General features: G+C 39.1%; 1 protein-coding gene across 5 annotated transcripts in view; it reads left to right on the top strand.

Annotated features, from left to right (window-relative positions):
* Positions 1 to 372: 372 nt before the first annotated feature.
* MDM1 (Mdm1 nuclear protein) overlaps positions 373 to 15,866 on the top strand; it is a 38,570-nt gene continuing 23,076 nt past the window's right edge. For 3 of the 5 annotated variants that reach the window (XM_008003955.3, XM_037996832.2, XM_008003953.3), the window contains exons 1-7: positions 381 to 531; positions 1,536 to 1,650; positions 6,051 to 6,415; positions 7,492 to 7,626; positions 9,815 to 9,982; positions 11,419 to 11,522; positions 11,601 to 11,700. In XM_008003955.3, the coding sequence (XP_008002146.3) occupies positions 514 to 531; positions 1,536 to 1,650; positions 6,051 to 6,415; positions 7,492 to 7,626; positions 9,815 to 9,982; positions 11,419 to 11,522; positions 11,601 to 11,700 (1,005 nt within the window). In that variant the 5' untranslated portion in view covers positions 381 to 513. Of the gene's footprint in view, positions 532 to 1,535; positions 1,651 to 5,563; positions 5,688 to 6,050; positions 6,416 to 7,491; positions 7,627 to 9,814; positions 9,983 to 11,418; positions 11,523 to 11,600; positions 11,701 to 15,866 lie in introns of those variants that run through there. The other 2 variants (XM_008003957.3, XM_008003958.3) reach the window with 2 other exon arrangements.

Raw genomic sequence — 15,866 nt, 5'->3', positions numbered from 1 at the left:
TTCAGAAAAAGAAGCGTTCGGTTCTGTCATAGATTTTAGAATGAAGAACACACTGGGCCAGCGAGGCTGGCAGCTGGCGAATTCCACCAGCAAGTAGACGCATTGCTGCGCTGGAGCCCGCGAACCAGGGACCGGTCTACCCAACCCAGGAAGGCATCCCCGGGGTCCCGCCCAGCCCGGTTCCGGGAGCCTTATTGGCCGGCCTTCCGCCCGCCATCTCTATCAGCCCCCGGGATTTGGCACAAGCCGTAGGCGGCTCCCTTTCGGTCACTCATTGGTCAAGTCCTAATGGAGGTAAGGCACTCTACGAGTTTCTATTGGTCCCTAGGCTCCAAAATGGGCGGGGAAAAACAGAGCGACAGGGCTCTAGGAGGGAAGCGCGGAGTGCGCCGGCGCGTAGTCGGGGACGCCGTGCCGAGGGTTTGCTAGGGAACAGACAGTTATCGCCCCGCCCCCTCGGAGCTTTTTGTCCCGTTAACTGTCGGAGTGGCGGGGGCTCCGGCGCCGGGCGACATGCCGGTGCGCTTCAAGGTGAGGCTGGGGTCCCCGGGCCGGAAGGTGGCTGGGGGGAGCCACGGCGGGGGAGGTGCGGAGCGTCGAGGTCACGCTGCTTTTCAGCTCTGCAGCCCTCGGCCCGGCAGAAGCTGCCAACCCCAGGGCCTGCCTGAGGGGCCCCAGAATCTGCCCGCCACCTCTTACCTAGCTCTCTCTCCGCTCACTCACATTTGCAAGTTGCCGTGTGCCGAAGAGTCAGGTGATGCGAGACAGATTTACTTAAGGGGACTCGAGAGGAGTGTAGATGGGAGGAGGCCACTTTGCGAAGAGAACTAAAGGCGACTTACGTTTGGGACACCTGTGGCCCATTTAGCTTAGCATTTAACCCCCATTACCTTTACAACTTTAGTGTATGTGGCTTTTAAAGGCTTGAGAAATGGGTTCTTAGTAAAGATAGGGTATAAAGAAATACACATTTTTCATCGTTGTGCATTCTTAGGGTATGTTAAAAGTTCCAGGTAGCTGGTAGCTGTCAGGGACTAGCACCCTGCAACTTAACAGGTGGCCACAGCGTCCCACACCTCCTGACTCATTTATCTTAAAGGCGTGTATTCAGAATGGAAGGGGAGTTTGCCTTTTGTTGACTTTACCAAATAGCAAAAGGTCCTAGGCATAATACATAATATTGTGTACTCGGTGAAAACCTGGGATAAATCTAGTGGAGTGATCAGAATTTAGATTGTCACTAGTTATCCGACAAGAACTCATGCTTTGGAATCAGATAATCAGTGAAAGGGTAACCTCTGAGCCTGGTATTCCTGGTAGCATCTGCCTCAAGTGGTGTTGAGGCTTAAAGGATGTAACTCGTGTGAACTGCTTAGCACAGGGCTGGGTGAATATTAGCTCTTACTAAGGAGCTCGTCTGTGTTTAATTTTCAGTCTTAAGTCTCTTTGGAGGTTCAGAAATTATTTTTCACTGATGTCTGCTTTAAAACATCATTCATTAATTGCACTGTACTCAAAGTGTACTTTCTTTACAGGGGCTGAGTGAATACCAGAGGAACTTCCTGTGGAAAAAGTCTTATTTGTCAGAGTCTTGTAATTCCTCCGTGGTGCGAAAGTACCCATGGGCTGGACTTAGATCAGATCAATTAGGTAAGTTGAGCAAGCTAATAGCCATTCTAACCTGGGCTAAGTTTATAACTTGGGCTAAGCCATTATAACTTGGGCTAAGTAAACCTTGGGCTAAGTTTACCAAATGATATATTAAAAGTTCAGTTGGCCTGGTTGATTTATTCATTTATTAATCAAATATTTATTGAAGGTTTACTATGAGCCAGGACTATTCCCAGCAGCTAGTGTGGCCGTCCAGGTTTCACTAATGGAGGCCTCCATCACAACTGTTTCAGTACTGACTGAGTGGTTAAGTTAAATATTAAAAGCTAAGAAAAGCCAGTGCCCTTACACAGAGGCTGGGATGTAACAAAAGCCCATCAAGAGTTTTGCCTAGGCCTTTCCTGGGCCGTAAAGCATGACAAAATAAGGAATTCTTAACAGGATCCATTTAGGATTAAACAAGTTTTAATGGGGGTCTGCAGAAACTCCCCAGGCCTCCACAAACAAATTTATTGGCGGTCTGAAAGAACTCCTCAAACCTCCGTGATTCAGCAGGAGACAAGATAAGGGTAATCAGCCCAGCACCTAGATGCATTTAGATAAAGTAAGTTTACTGATGCTCCAGAAGAAGGTCTTCAGGACTCAGACCTTACTTATAGATTAAAAGAAGGTAATCACTTACATCCTTAGATGAATGCACACTTACACGTAGACTTACAGCTTAGAAGGTATATAAGCTCTGAAAAACTTTGTAATTTGGGGTTGGTCTGGTGATAATTTTCAGGCCTTCTCCCCGTAACTGGTTATAGAAGTAAAAACTTTCTTTCTCCCTAGTTCATCTGCATCTCGTTATTGGCGGAGAGAAATAGCAGCCCAACCCTCAGTTTGGTCTGGGAACACTAGGGATATAGCCCTGAACCAAAGTACCTTAACTGTGGAGAGAAACAGTAAGCAAGTCACTCAATAAATAAGGGAATTTCAGGTTTTTCTATAAAATTGTAGGGAAGTTTGATAGATAACATGCAGGAGGGGGAGACTGGAGGGAAAACGCTTTAGATTAGATGGTTGGGAAAGGCTCATTTTGAGGAGGTGATATTTGAGCTGAGACCTGAAAGCTGAGGGGAAAGTGCTGGGGAAGAGTGCTCCCAAGGTCTTGAGAAATGGAAGCTTAGGGAGGTTAGGTCGCTGCCCCAGCTTTACAGCTAGTAAGTGGTAGAACCATGATTTGAAATCAAGTCTGTTTTGTGCAAAGCACGCGATTTCAGAGGTCATGTTCTTGTTATCACACATGCCTCCTCCCTGTGTCCCGGGGAAGTCAGGTTCGTGGGCCAGGGTTTCCCAGAGGGTGACAGAACAGAAAGGAGACAGACTGACTTCATTATACCTGCTTGTTTAATTCTTCCTTACTAGTATATCAGATCTCTGAGAGTAAGGCTCTGTCTTATCCACCACCTTGTTCCTACCCAGTACCTAATACAGGTCTTGGAACAATCTATTGCTTCTTGAAACTAATTTTTGAATGAATGAATAACCCGAAATTTGAATCCACAATAGCTGTTGGGCAAATTGAGCTAGTTTCACCAAGTGAGATTTTAGGAAGCCTGTTAAATAGGATTGCTGGGAGGGTTTAAATGAGATGTTGCCTATTAAGGGCCTGGTTCATGTACACAGATCAGTGCTTGGTGCCCCACATGTGATGTGTGCGAGCATGGCAGATAAGTCACATAAATGTTAGATGTTTGAAGCCAGGAAAAGACTTATGGGTAGGGTACCAAGCCTGGGAAGTTAGTAAGATGAGGAGGTATTTTCAGAATTAGGTTTGGAGTACAAAGGGAAGAGTGGGCAAGAGTGGGTGTCTCTTTTAGGGTTCCTCTGAAGCATCATGATCTGACCCAGCGCCAAACTTCAGAGACTGGGTGTCCCTGCTTCTCTGGCAGGGTGCTAGGAAAATCCCTCTGCTCATAATCCTCTTTTTACAAATGACTAGAAATTCCACATATTTGAGCTTCCATTAGATTAAGAATCCAAATAAATCTCTGTTTAAGCATAGATATCCCACCCTGCTGAGCGCCTACAAGGCTATTATGACACTGGAAAATTCATTAAACTGGGTAGTTGTCCAATAACATTTCAGCTTAGATCAGCTGCATTTGAGGGGAAGGTGATGAAATGAGACCATGAGAGCAAAGCCACCTTAGAGCATAGTATATAATGAAGGAAGGAGTGGACTAGGGGAGGAACGTTAGTGGAGAATTTTAGGTCATGGGGAGGGACTGAGCAAGAACTCCAGAATGCTCAGAACGGGAGGTGGGAGGTTAGCAAAAAACAACAGCAGTGTTACCCAGGATGGCTGTCCCTTCTTTTAGAGTAGTGTATTTTTACCCTGGGGATTTGCTGGTGCTGAGAGGCAACAGCAGACCACTTGAGAATTTTCTTTCATTTTGCTCTTCTACCAAAAACCTGCCTCTGTGTTAAAGCAGAGAGGAGTCTAATTGGTGATCTTCAAGCTTTTTAGCTTTTATACTTCCTAGAAAAATTTAGAAAAACATTGTGCCTCATCACAATGTTTTTCTAAATTGCTATTTTTTATCATAAATTTTTATGAATAGTTTTGAATAATAGAATTTCTGGTATATTGCATAGTGCTTGTATGTTTTACATATATTTTGCAAAAACTCTGGAACTGCCAGTTTAGCCCATTCAATTTATGGAAAATGTTTATCATGCAACTGGCAAAGTCAGTATTCATTGGCAAACTAACCGGCCAAATTAGAATTATTTTCTGTGAGAAAAAAGTCTGTTTATCTTTAATTAAGGTAAATGTTAATATGCATATGTACATTTCACATGATATCCCTCTCATACCTGAATTTTAATACTAAGAAGGAGATGGAAAATCCATGGAGCTATGTGAAATAAGATACTGTTCCTTTGTTATTTCTAATCTCTGTTTGCTTTGCTTTGCTGTTAAATATTCTCCCTCAGGGATATGCTTTCTTGAATTGTCCCTTTGTTTGGCTTCCTACCCCTGAGGTTTTGTTCTACCTTGAGGGGATGCGCTGGAGTAAGTTTCAGGCTGGTTAAGAGGTGTGTCTGTCTTCTGTAAAGTGGGAAAAGGGAGATTATGAAAGGGGTGGTGGGAGATGGAACTGCAGATGGCAGATGCAGCTCTCAGGCAGACAGATCAGCGTCAGGCAAGAGAGCACACACATATGGAGTTGAGGATCTGGAAAATGATTCCCTTAAGCCACCCACTTCTGTTTACCCTCCACATCTTTGTGTGCCTCCAGACAGATAACCAGCCAGTGTGAAGACCTGTGGTCTAGGGAAGCCTTTTAAAAGGGTAGGGACCCGGGGTGACATGGCCAGCACATCTACAACAGAGGCTAAGGAGTCCTGGGTTCTACCTCATGCCCAATTTTCTTTCCACCTTCCTTTTCCGTTCTGGTCTTAATCTTCCTTCTCCACTCTGCAGCCGTCTTAAAGATGGCCCTAAACTAGGGCAGTCTCTCAGTGGCTGTCATTCTGCAGAGCTGCTTTTACCTCCGTAGAAGGTTAAGTTTTTGGACCTTTGCTTTCCATACAGAAATATAGAGAAATTGTATCTTAGCTGTTGTTAAAAGGGCTTATTCTTTTTTTTTTTTTTTGAGACAGTGTCTTGCTCTGTCGCCCAGGCTGGAGTGCAGTGGCACAGTCTTGGCTCACTGCAAGCTCCGCCTCCTCGGTTCACGCCATTCTCCTGCCTCAGCCACCCGAGTAGCTGGGACTACGCGCCCGCCACCATGCCTGGCTATTTTTTTTTTTGGTATTTTTTAGAAGGGATGGGGTTTCACTGTGTTAGCCAGGATGGTCTCGATCTCTTGACTTCGTGATCTGCCTGCCTTGGCCTCTCAAAGTGCTGGAATTACAGGCATGAGCCACTGCGCCCGGCCTATTCTTTTTTAATTCTCAGGAAATCAAGGCAGATGTAGAACCAAGATCCAGCACAATGACATCTCATCCCTTCTCATCTTGGTCTGCTCCACTTAAGAGAAGCTTTGTGAAAAGTTCCAAATTTTGACAGTACCAGGGCCCATTGTTCCGTTAAGTAGCACAGGAAAGTAATTATAAACGAGGCAGCATGTACTGCCTGGCTTGCCAGGTCTATCATGTTGCAATTCTAGTGACTTTTGTTAGGATAACTGGAACATTGTGACCCACTGATTTTTAATTTTTTGTTATGGTTAAATTTTTAATGCTTTTAAAAGCAAAATTAAATATTTTATGTTGAAAAGTTGTACTTTTAAAATCCTATATTCTGAAGGATATTGTGTGTATATATAGGTACATATATCTGAACTAAATTTTAAATTTCATTTCTCCTTCACAAGTGTTCTTAAAAGTTGTCTTCGTAACTTTTTGCTTTGGTAGCTACTAGTTTTGTATACCGTGTTTTGTAGGGATCACGAAGGAGCCAAGTTTTATTTCAAAAAGAAGAGTCCCTTACCATGACCCACAGATTGCAAAATCTCTGGAGTGGAATGGAGCTATCTCAGAGAACAATGTGGTCGCATTGCCAGAACCAGAAGCCCCGGAAACACCAAAATCACAAGAAGCAGAACAAAAGGATGTTACTCAAGAAAGAGTTGACTCACTAGAAGCTTCCAGGGTTCCCAAAAGAACCAGATCTCACTCTGCAGACTCCAGAGCTGAAGGGGCTTCAGATGTTGTGGAAAATGAGGGTGTAACAAACCATATACCAGTTAATGAAAATGTGGAACTGGAACATTCTACCAAGGTTCTTTCAGAAAATGTAGATACTGGGGTAGGCATATTCACTGCATTTCTTTTCAGAAACATAGAATTCTTTGTTGGTTTCATTGTCATTTCTGTAATGTTACATTTTGTGTTTCAGAATTTTCCATTGTTGTTTTCTTGTCTAATGTCTATAAGAATAGTCGATAACAGGCTATTGACTTTAGTTGTTGTGAATTAGTTCTATTCTTACTACTCGCTATTTTGTAGTAGTTATGCTATGATATCCCTTTATTGGATGGACCTCCTGTGTCTGGATTTTATTCATCATGTATTAGCACCTGAGTCCCAAGGGAGAGATCAAGTTGAGACAGAGAAGGGAAGTAGGCCCTTACTTCTGGCAGGGTGCTGAGCTGACTTCTATCTAGCCCCTTGTCAGTTTCTTATCTGTATAAGAAGACAGACAGAAACTCAATTGATGAAATGCAAAAGGAAGGAGAGCTCTGGCTGTCTCTCAGAGATCTTGCATTTTTGCTCTCTTATGTCACAGCTGGCCTGCAGCAGGTCCTTGTGAGCACATAAGCAGAGGCTACCGGAACTTGCATGGGGATCTCAATGCCTTCCACGTTTCTTTCTCCATTCTGTTCCACTGCTCTTCTCTGGTTCATGTCCACCGCTGACTGGGACCTTGAAGAGGCATTTCAGAGTGTTGGAGAAGAATCCATAGCTTGTTGGAAAAGCTGGGGGTAAAAGGGAACAAGGAAGGTGATGTGTGAGTCTGGCAGGCAGGAGAAGGGGTGTTCACAGAAGCAGTGTGCAGATGAGGCAAAGTAGTGGGACTTTTTGGTAATAGATTTAATTATGAATGATTAGTAGGAAAGGACTGAGAGTATTGTATTTTTCCTGGGATGCCTAATAGTCCTTTGATAGAAAGGAATTTTAAATGGTTTGACACTTGAAAAAAGATACTATTCATAAGTTAAAGTTTGCTGTACCACAATGCGCATGTAGTTTACAATTCTGTACTGTAGACTGAACATTTTGTTAAGAGGATAGATTTTTGTGTTATGCATTTTTTTACCACAATTTTTAAAAAGTTTGAATAGAAATTTTTAATGTCTTTGAGTGGATTTTTGTTTTGAACAGTTGGATAGACTTCTGCGTAAGAAAGCTGGATTGACTGTTGTTCCTTCCTGTAATGCCTTGAGAAATTCTGAATATCAAAGGCAGTTTGTTTGGAAGACTTCTAAAGAAACTGCTCCAGCTTTTGCAGCCAATCAGGTAGTTTAATGGATGTAATACATTTCTGAGTACCATTATCTTATCTAGTAATGTAGATTTACATAGAATTAAGAGTTGCAAGAAATTAGGTACTTAAGTAGCCTGGAGGTAGGTTCTAGAAAACCGAAGTGAGAATTTTGCTAAAATCGTCCTGTTACTTATGATTTATGGTAGTAATATTATACTGTCCTAGGCTACTGATGATCATTGTTGCCAGATGCAGCACATATACTAAATATGAGACAGGGTAATGAAAACTTGGGGAACTGGTAAGTTTTTGCATGTTATAAGATTTTTTTACTTAATAAAAAATTATTAAATTGATTTTATTCTAAAATGTTGTGTTTTGTTGACTAATATATTGCATGTTTCCTGTATTAAAAGAAAAGCATAACTGCTTTGAATATTTATTTTAATAAATACAAAATATGTTGACAATAACACAAGATATGTAATTTTGTCCTTATATTAGACAAATAGTAATAGGCATTGTCGGTATAACTATATTTGTAAAATTCAGAAGCTGGTTTTAGATTTCATTATACTCCTGCACAGTTTTAGTGTTGAGATACTATTACTAGTAAATAGTCTGTTGTTTTACTACCTTCATCCTTTAGGCAGTTCTTAGGCTATAAACTCTCATTTATGTTCTTAACAGTACTTCTAGGCAGAGACAGGAAATACCTCCACTTGTAATATCCCCAGAGACCTATAATGGCTTAGTCTGTTTTTTCTTCTGGTCTTTGTGTTTTTCTTTATAAATATACACACTTTCACACACCCTTACATTCATTTCTCCTGTACGTCAGCATTCACTTATGTATTGTGTATAGCCCTAAGAACTGACAGGATAATTAGATTCAGCAAGACAATAACATCTAGTCATCTTACATTAAGATGAAAAAAACACCAATGATCCTATAAATCGTGGCAGCTTTGGGCTTATTCAATTTTTAAAATACCTTTGAAATTTGTATAACATCTTAAGAACCTACGAAGTAACAAAATGATAAGTACCCGTTATTAACATAGAGAATAGGATCAGTACTTCTTTTGCTTACCTACAGGGTTTTTTGGAGATTAAGTGTATCTAAAACATTTTTTACAACATGAAAATTGTAATTATTCGGTTTTTTATAGAGTATTTGACCTTGAAGATAGAGCTGATTCAAATCAAATCATATCGTCAACAAATAGGGCTTTTACATGTCAGTGAAAGCGTTGTGTAGAAATGTTACTTTTATAAGAGAAATCACTAGCGATATATTCACTGGTAGTTTTACTGCTTTCTTTAATGTGTTTCACAAGCTTTTTTTTAAGAAGGAATTGCTCATTGTTCAAAGCATATTGAATTCAGAGTCTATGGATTGAAGAGCTTTGAGACAGCTTTCAATCTTGTTGATAGGAAACCTCTAAAAAGGTTGTTCATTTCTATTTTATCAGACACCTGCTTTCTGTAAAGGATGTCTTATATTAATACGTAAAGGAGTCAGAACAGTTTTTGGCAGGAGAGTCCTTGAGGTTATACTGTACTAAAATAGATAAACTGTTTAGATCTGATCTGTATGAAGATACTCTATTCAGCATTACAAAGCAGTAATATAACTTGTTTGAGTTCCCTATCTTTTCCATTTGCTTTCCTTGTAATCAGTGGTAATATGCTGTGAAATAGAAACCATACTGTGAAATAGGATAAAAGGAAACATTTAACAATACAAGTGTAGTAATTGCTGAGAACATTTTCTTTGCCTTAATAAAATGTGCTGAAAATAAGCCAAGGGAAGAAAAGCTAAACAAATTCAACATATTGGGTGTTCGAAAATGTCAAGAACTTTCTATTAAGGCAGGAATAAAAAAAATCATGTCAGGGAGGAAAAAAAAACCTGTAGAACTGACAACAGAGTTGCCTTAAAGCTAATGTCTATGTCATATGAAAATATGCCAATATTTATTTTGGTTATAAGCTATATTTTGATTATAAAACTATTATTCAAAACATGGTAATGAGTATATATAAAGTTGACCTTTGGATGTTAATAATATATGTGAAATGAAATTAAAATCATATATAACTTTGCTGTTTTTTTGTCCTGTAATGCAACTTGGTGTATGTTTTGTTAAGTAATTGAAGACCGAAGTTCTGCATATTTAATGAACAAAACTAAACTAAGATAATTTTTGTTTTAAGGTTTTCCACAATAAAAGCCAGTTTGCTCCACCATTCAAAGGTAACTCAGTCATCCATGAAACTGAATACAAAAGAAATTTCAAGGGTTTATCTCCAGTGAAAGAACCAAAATTAAGAAATGATTTGAGAGAAAACAGAAATCTTGAAACAGTATCTCCTGAAAAGAAGGTATTCATCAACTTTTAACCTTACCAAACAAAATCCCGATTATTTTAGATTCTCCACATTTTCTTTTACTTACTACCACCTGGGAGTTTTTGGTTTTCACTAGTTCATTAATTCATTTGTTCATCAAATGTTCACTGAGCCAGCTACTAGGAGCAGACATGGGTTGGTACTGAGAATACAAGGCTGGCAAATAGCCCCAAGCAGCTCTTGGGCTAGTGGGGAGACAGACATAAATAAAAATGATACAGCATGTTGAGTACTTAACAATGCAGGAGGTAAGTCTAATACGGTTAATATCAAAGTCTAGTAAGTTTAATATCAAATGACTGGATTTATAGTAACTTCCCGGGGTAACAGTAGTGCTAGAAATACTTGTTTTAAGTTATGGAAATTAAACACATACATACTCACATGTATTTTATTTTTATTTATTTTTTCAAGATGGAGTCTTGCTCTGTCACCCAGGCTGGAGTGTGGTGGCATGATCTTGGCTCACTGCAACCTCTGCCTCCCAGGTTCAAGCAATTCTCCTGCCTCAGCCTCCTGAGTACCTGGGACTACAGGTGCATGCCACCATGCCTGGCGAATTTTTGTATTTTTAGTAGAATCGGGGTTTCACTATGTTGGCCAGGCTGGTCTCGAACTGCTAGCCTCAGGTGATCTGCCCACCTTGGCCTCCCAAAGTGCTGGGATTACAGGCGTGAGCTGCCACGCCTGGCCGTCACAAGTAGTTTAAACCAAAGGGTTAGCATGCCAGATTATAGCCAGTATAATTCATATGATCTACCTCAGAATATACAAACAACAGCTTCTGTGTGATATTACAGCCATTTAAGTTGCAGAATCAGGCTAACATGATTATAAATTACAGGTAATTGGGGTATAAATACTATTTTTTAGTCTCCTGGAATGTTGATACCTGATATTTTATGGGTCCTAAAAATAGTATAAAGCTATAAGTAAATATGACTAAAAGTAAAATGATTTATACACACACATATATTAGACCTATGATATTATCGGAGAAAAAAACAGAATTGTTATTCAGTAAAGTGATTTGGTAACTAATTCATCAGGATCTTATGTGTAATTACTGTAATGCAATTGTAAATTTAGAATATCAAGTTCATTGTGTGGTAACATTATTTAGATATGTATTTGTTAACTTAAAAATTTTCTTCCTTAGCCAAAGATCTAAAATCTTTATTGTTAGAAAATGAAACTATATCCTCAGCTAAACTTCAAAAATAACTAACCAAATATAATAAAAATTTCAAAACTTGTTTGTTGATTTCTTATTTTTGTTTTCTTTAGTATCTAAAGCTTCTAAAAATAGAAATGTCATTAAATATTCAAGTCTAACTTTATAAAATCCATGTTTTCACTTTAATGTGTAACATTTTAAGCATAAAAAGCTTAAATTATTTCCATTTCAGAGTAATGAAATAGATGATCCTTTAAAATTGGAAGCAGAGATGGAATTAAAAGACTTACACCAGCCTAAAAAGAAGCTTACTCCTTGGAAACATCAAAGACTTGGGTATGTATTTTAATAGGAAAATATAGTATTTCAGTGATCAACATGGTGAAATATTTACTTTCATTTCATTTCTATCAGGAAGGTGAATTCCGAATATAGAGCAAAATTTCTGAGCCCAGCTCAGTATTTATATAAAGCTGGGGCTTGGACACGTGTGAAGGGAAACATGCCAAATCAGGTGAGTGTACGTGAGCTCAATAAGCCCACATGTTCTTTCAGCCTCTATTAACACTTTAATTTCACAATGAGTTCCATTTGGTAATAGAGACCACAATTTAAAGAAGTATGATATAATAATAGCACTAATAGTATCAGTAACTTATGTATTAGGATGTAAATTATCAGTGTGTTTTTTTTAATGCCACTGGCTCTTCAGCAATTACTATTCATTGAGGTCTTTTAAGTTAGCGCTTTTTACCATCAAACATTTGATTGTGTTAATAGATTGAATTTATAGAATTGTATCATTATAGATTTGATTATTTCATAAGTTTCAGACCTCCACTCTCTCAACTGAAGATTAAATAATTTGTCTGAGCCGGGCGCGGTGGCTCACGCCTGTAATCCCAGCACTTTGGGAGGCCGAGGCGGGCGGATCACAAGGTCAGGAGATCGAGACCATGGTGAAACCCCGTCTCTACTAAAAATAGAAAAAATTAGCTGGGCGCAGTGGCGGGCGCCTGTAGTCCCAGCTACTCGGGAGGCTGAGGCAGGAGAATGGCGTGAACCCGGAAGGCGGAGCTTGCAGTGAGATCGCGCCACTGCACTCCAGCCTGGGCGACAGAGCGAGACTCCGTCTCAAAAAAAAAAAAAAAAAAAAAAATTAATTTGTCTGATAGTGATGCCCATTGTCAGTGTGTACTCTTACAGTTTGTAGGCAAAAGAAAGGTGCAGCTTGTGTGGTTAGAGGTGTGAGCTACAGTGTTGGGGTACTCTAATGTGGGAGAAACTGGGGATCTGAAGATAGGTTTGAGGGGAAGGGTAATTCTAGAGTTGAGAAGTGCTACTTTAGTACTAGCTTCTTACACTCAAAGGATAGAGAATGGAACATTTTTGTTATTGTATTAGCATCTTTCAAATCGTATCTTGACTTTTTTTAACTTTTCTGAGAGAACAAGCTACATTAAAATGTTTCTGTTTAGATTAGACATTAGTAAACATCCCACTTCCCCCCTGTCATTGTAAACAGAAGGATAATTTGGATGGGGAATGGGTCTTTTATTTAGCTCATTATTTAAAACCATGGCCCACAATTATGTATAATCAGCCTCTGGGGGAAAGGGCTGGTGCTTGGTGCTCGGTGCTCGGTGCTCGGTGCTCGGTGCTCAGTGCTCTGAGCTGCTGGTTCTTTGAACTGCAGCTCCCGGACACATGTCCTAGTGACTGTCATGCTGTCTGCATATTGTTTCAGGATGTCACTTGATTTCTTCCACCGTGGCCACTCTTTTGCTTTCTACTTCTCTATTTGAGCATATCTTGAAGATAGCACAGGCAAGTAAAAGACAAGCTCAAAGCTGTCCCAGATATTATCTGGGGCAATGTTCATATATTCCCCTTAGTGAAATCAAGTTAAAACTAGGAGCAGCGAAAGCACCCATGATGGAAGAAAGGCAGTGAGTCAGCTAAACTCTTGAGCAGTTTGTGACCATCCCAAGTCTTGGCAAAGATCTCCCTGACTGAGGAATCTGATAGTGGGAGTGAGGAAAAGCAGGACAGAGGCAGAACAGTGTGTGGCCAGTAAATCGGTGTCAGCTGCTGGCCTGTTGTGTTTAGGCATGACACTAGGTTGAGGTTATGAGAAACTCTTTGTTTTGGAAGACTGTTTTCTCTGAGATTTCTACCCTCAATCTTAGCCAAAAGACTGAGAAGCAATTTCTTTAAGATGAGTTTAGGCGTCAGAACTAAACATCTACTTGAGAAGATTTGTTAAAACTGAAGTAATAGTAAGATGAGATTCCTTATCCTGCCTTGATGGACAAGAACATTGTTGTTGTCAATAGACTTTTCAAGGTTTCCTATTATATCTTGGTAATGTTGCTTTTTTTGCTTATTAAAGACTATATTAGTGGTTGTAAATATTTAAATTAGTGGTATAGTTTGCCTTAATTTCTTTGAGAAAAATAATTCAGAAAGTAAATTGAAGTTAGAAAAGAATAAGAATTTTTAGCTAAGAAGTCAGTGATCATTGATGATAACAGTTTTAGTTGGCCAGGTTATAGGCATTTAATATGGGCCATGTTTTACTTAGATCTCTCAAAAGTCATTTACTATAGGCAGCTGATTATGAGGTTCCTAAATATAAGGTACAGTACTCCTTCATTTTCCCACTCCTAACATTCCAACACTTACGACTAACAAAGTCATAAGTGACTTTGTTGTTGGAATATTAATGCACTTTTTGAGTCACATTAGTTTTTGAGTCCATATATCATCTTCATTTCTTTCTATGTTTGAGATGTACTTTTTGAATATGTTAATAGTCTATCGTCACTGGAAATTCTATGCTAAGTCCCAGTTACCTCTCATAGAGCATTAGGGTGGTTGGTTTTATTTGCCCAGTGGTTGTGTATTTGTCATCTCCATTACAATAACCACTTGACTATTGCTTTTTAAAATGCTCACTTAAGGGATTTTTTCTTAATAGTCAGCAATTACAATGTTTTAGGTTCTATCCTCAGAATAACTACTTAATCTATGTTAAATTTCTTTTTTTCTTAATTGTTAAGTAATCTTTTCATCATCGATTGGTTGAGGTGATTTTATTCTAATGTGTCTTCCACAAATAGGACTGTGTTTCAAGATAAAGTCCTGCATTTGAGAGCTGTCCTATGAGTTGACAGACATTGTAAAGACTAGGTATAAAGTGACCCCTCATTTTGGGGGGATGATTTTTGAGTAAAAAGAGTTTTTATCCCCAGTTTCTTGAGTTTGAATTTTCTGCGTATGTTTTAAATAATTTAGTTGAACTCTTAATTTGCACAAAGAAATTCAGAAAAGAAAACATTTTTACTTATAATTATATCATATCATATAATATGATGACATTACTTGACCCAGAAAGGTGCGTGTATGTTGTTTTGAGATGGGAATGGTTTATTTCTATCCTTTTTAGTGGCTCTGGTTGTTGGCTGTAGGGATTGTTCTATTTAACATTGACTTCATGCCATTGATTTTTTTCCTCTTCTTTTTAGTAAAACATACTACCTTGGAAAATGTCAGCCTTCTAATTTTTCATCTTAGTTTAGGGTTATAGATATTTAAAATCATATATTTGTAAAATATAATAGCACTAAGATTATTAATAAAGATTGTTGATATAGTAAATTTAAAGCACTTAGTTTTAAATGTCAGTAACAAATGGAACTGAATAAATCAAAGTTCTACAGAATTTTTATGAAGTATCCTCCCCCCCTCCTTTCTAAGTAAAGTTGATGTCAAATAAAACTGGATGACTGTGTACATGGAGAGTATTCATCCATTCTTTCATTCATCATGCATGGATAGATGCAGCTGCCTCTGCTGCCCCCTCCACCTACACAGTCCCGCCACTCTGCCCAACACAGTGCAGGACCAATTGGTCCCCCTTTTGAACCACTCCTTCAATTTACATTTCATTTCATTTGTTTATTATGCCATAGACCCCATCAATATTATGATAATTTATGTACAGGTTAACCTCCTGTCTCAGACTGTGAGCTCACTGAGGGCAGGGAGTTTCTTGCTTATCTTTGGCTGCCATGGTTAGCTCAGGCATACCACTTAGTCTGCACTCAGGACAGGTTGTGGACTCAGTGCTTAAGTGCTACATTTTACCTCACCTCAAGAAGTTCATAGGTTGATGGACGAGGACGCCATGTGCAATTAATTCCAGTAAAACTGAATATGTATTAATGGGAATGTACACAAAGAATTCTGAGAACACAGAGGAGGAAGTGATGCTAAAGCACGTAGGTGATGGAGTGGCTATGAAACATTTGAAACATGGGGGCACTTATTGGCAATAAAATCTGGAGTATATGGAGGCACTTTATAACAAGGTTCCTGTGCATTCAGAATACCCTGGTTAGAAGTTCAGTAGAGTTAGTTCATGTACCTCACTTCTACCTGTTAAATGCAAAAACTACTGCTAGAAATTTTCTTTAAAGTTATAGGAGTTGATAGAAATGATAGATGAACAAAGCTTTTTTTGTTGTTGTTGGCAGTGAAGAAAATATTTCAAAGTATCCTTTAGGATTTTTTTTTCAGGTATGGTTCATTAGAGTAGGACTCTGTTGGCATTATATGGTTTCTTATGCCATGTAGGTGCTGTCTTTTGCTTTTGCCAGTTCCCTAGAGTTGTAACAC

Source organism: Chlorocebus sabaeus, chromosome 11 (genome assembly GCF_047675955.1).
Source record: "Chlorocebus sabaeus isolate Y175 chromosome 11, mChlSab1.0.hap1, whole genome shotgun sequence".
NCBI classification, from domain to species: domain Eukaryota; kingdom Metazoa; phylum Chordata; class Mammalia; order Primates; family Cercopithecidae; genus Chlorocebus; species Chlorocebus sabaeus.
Note: the sequence above shows the minus strand (reverse complement) of the source record. Positions and strands in the feature narration are given on the sequence as shown.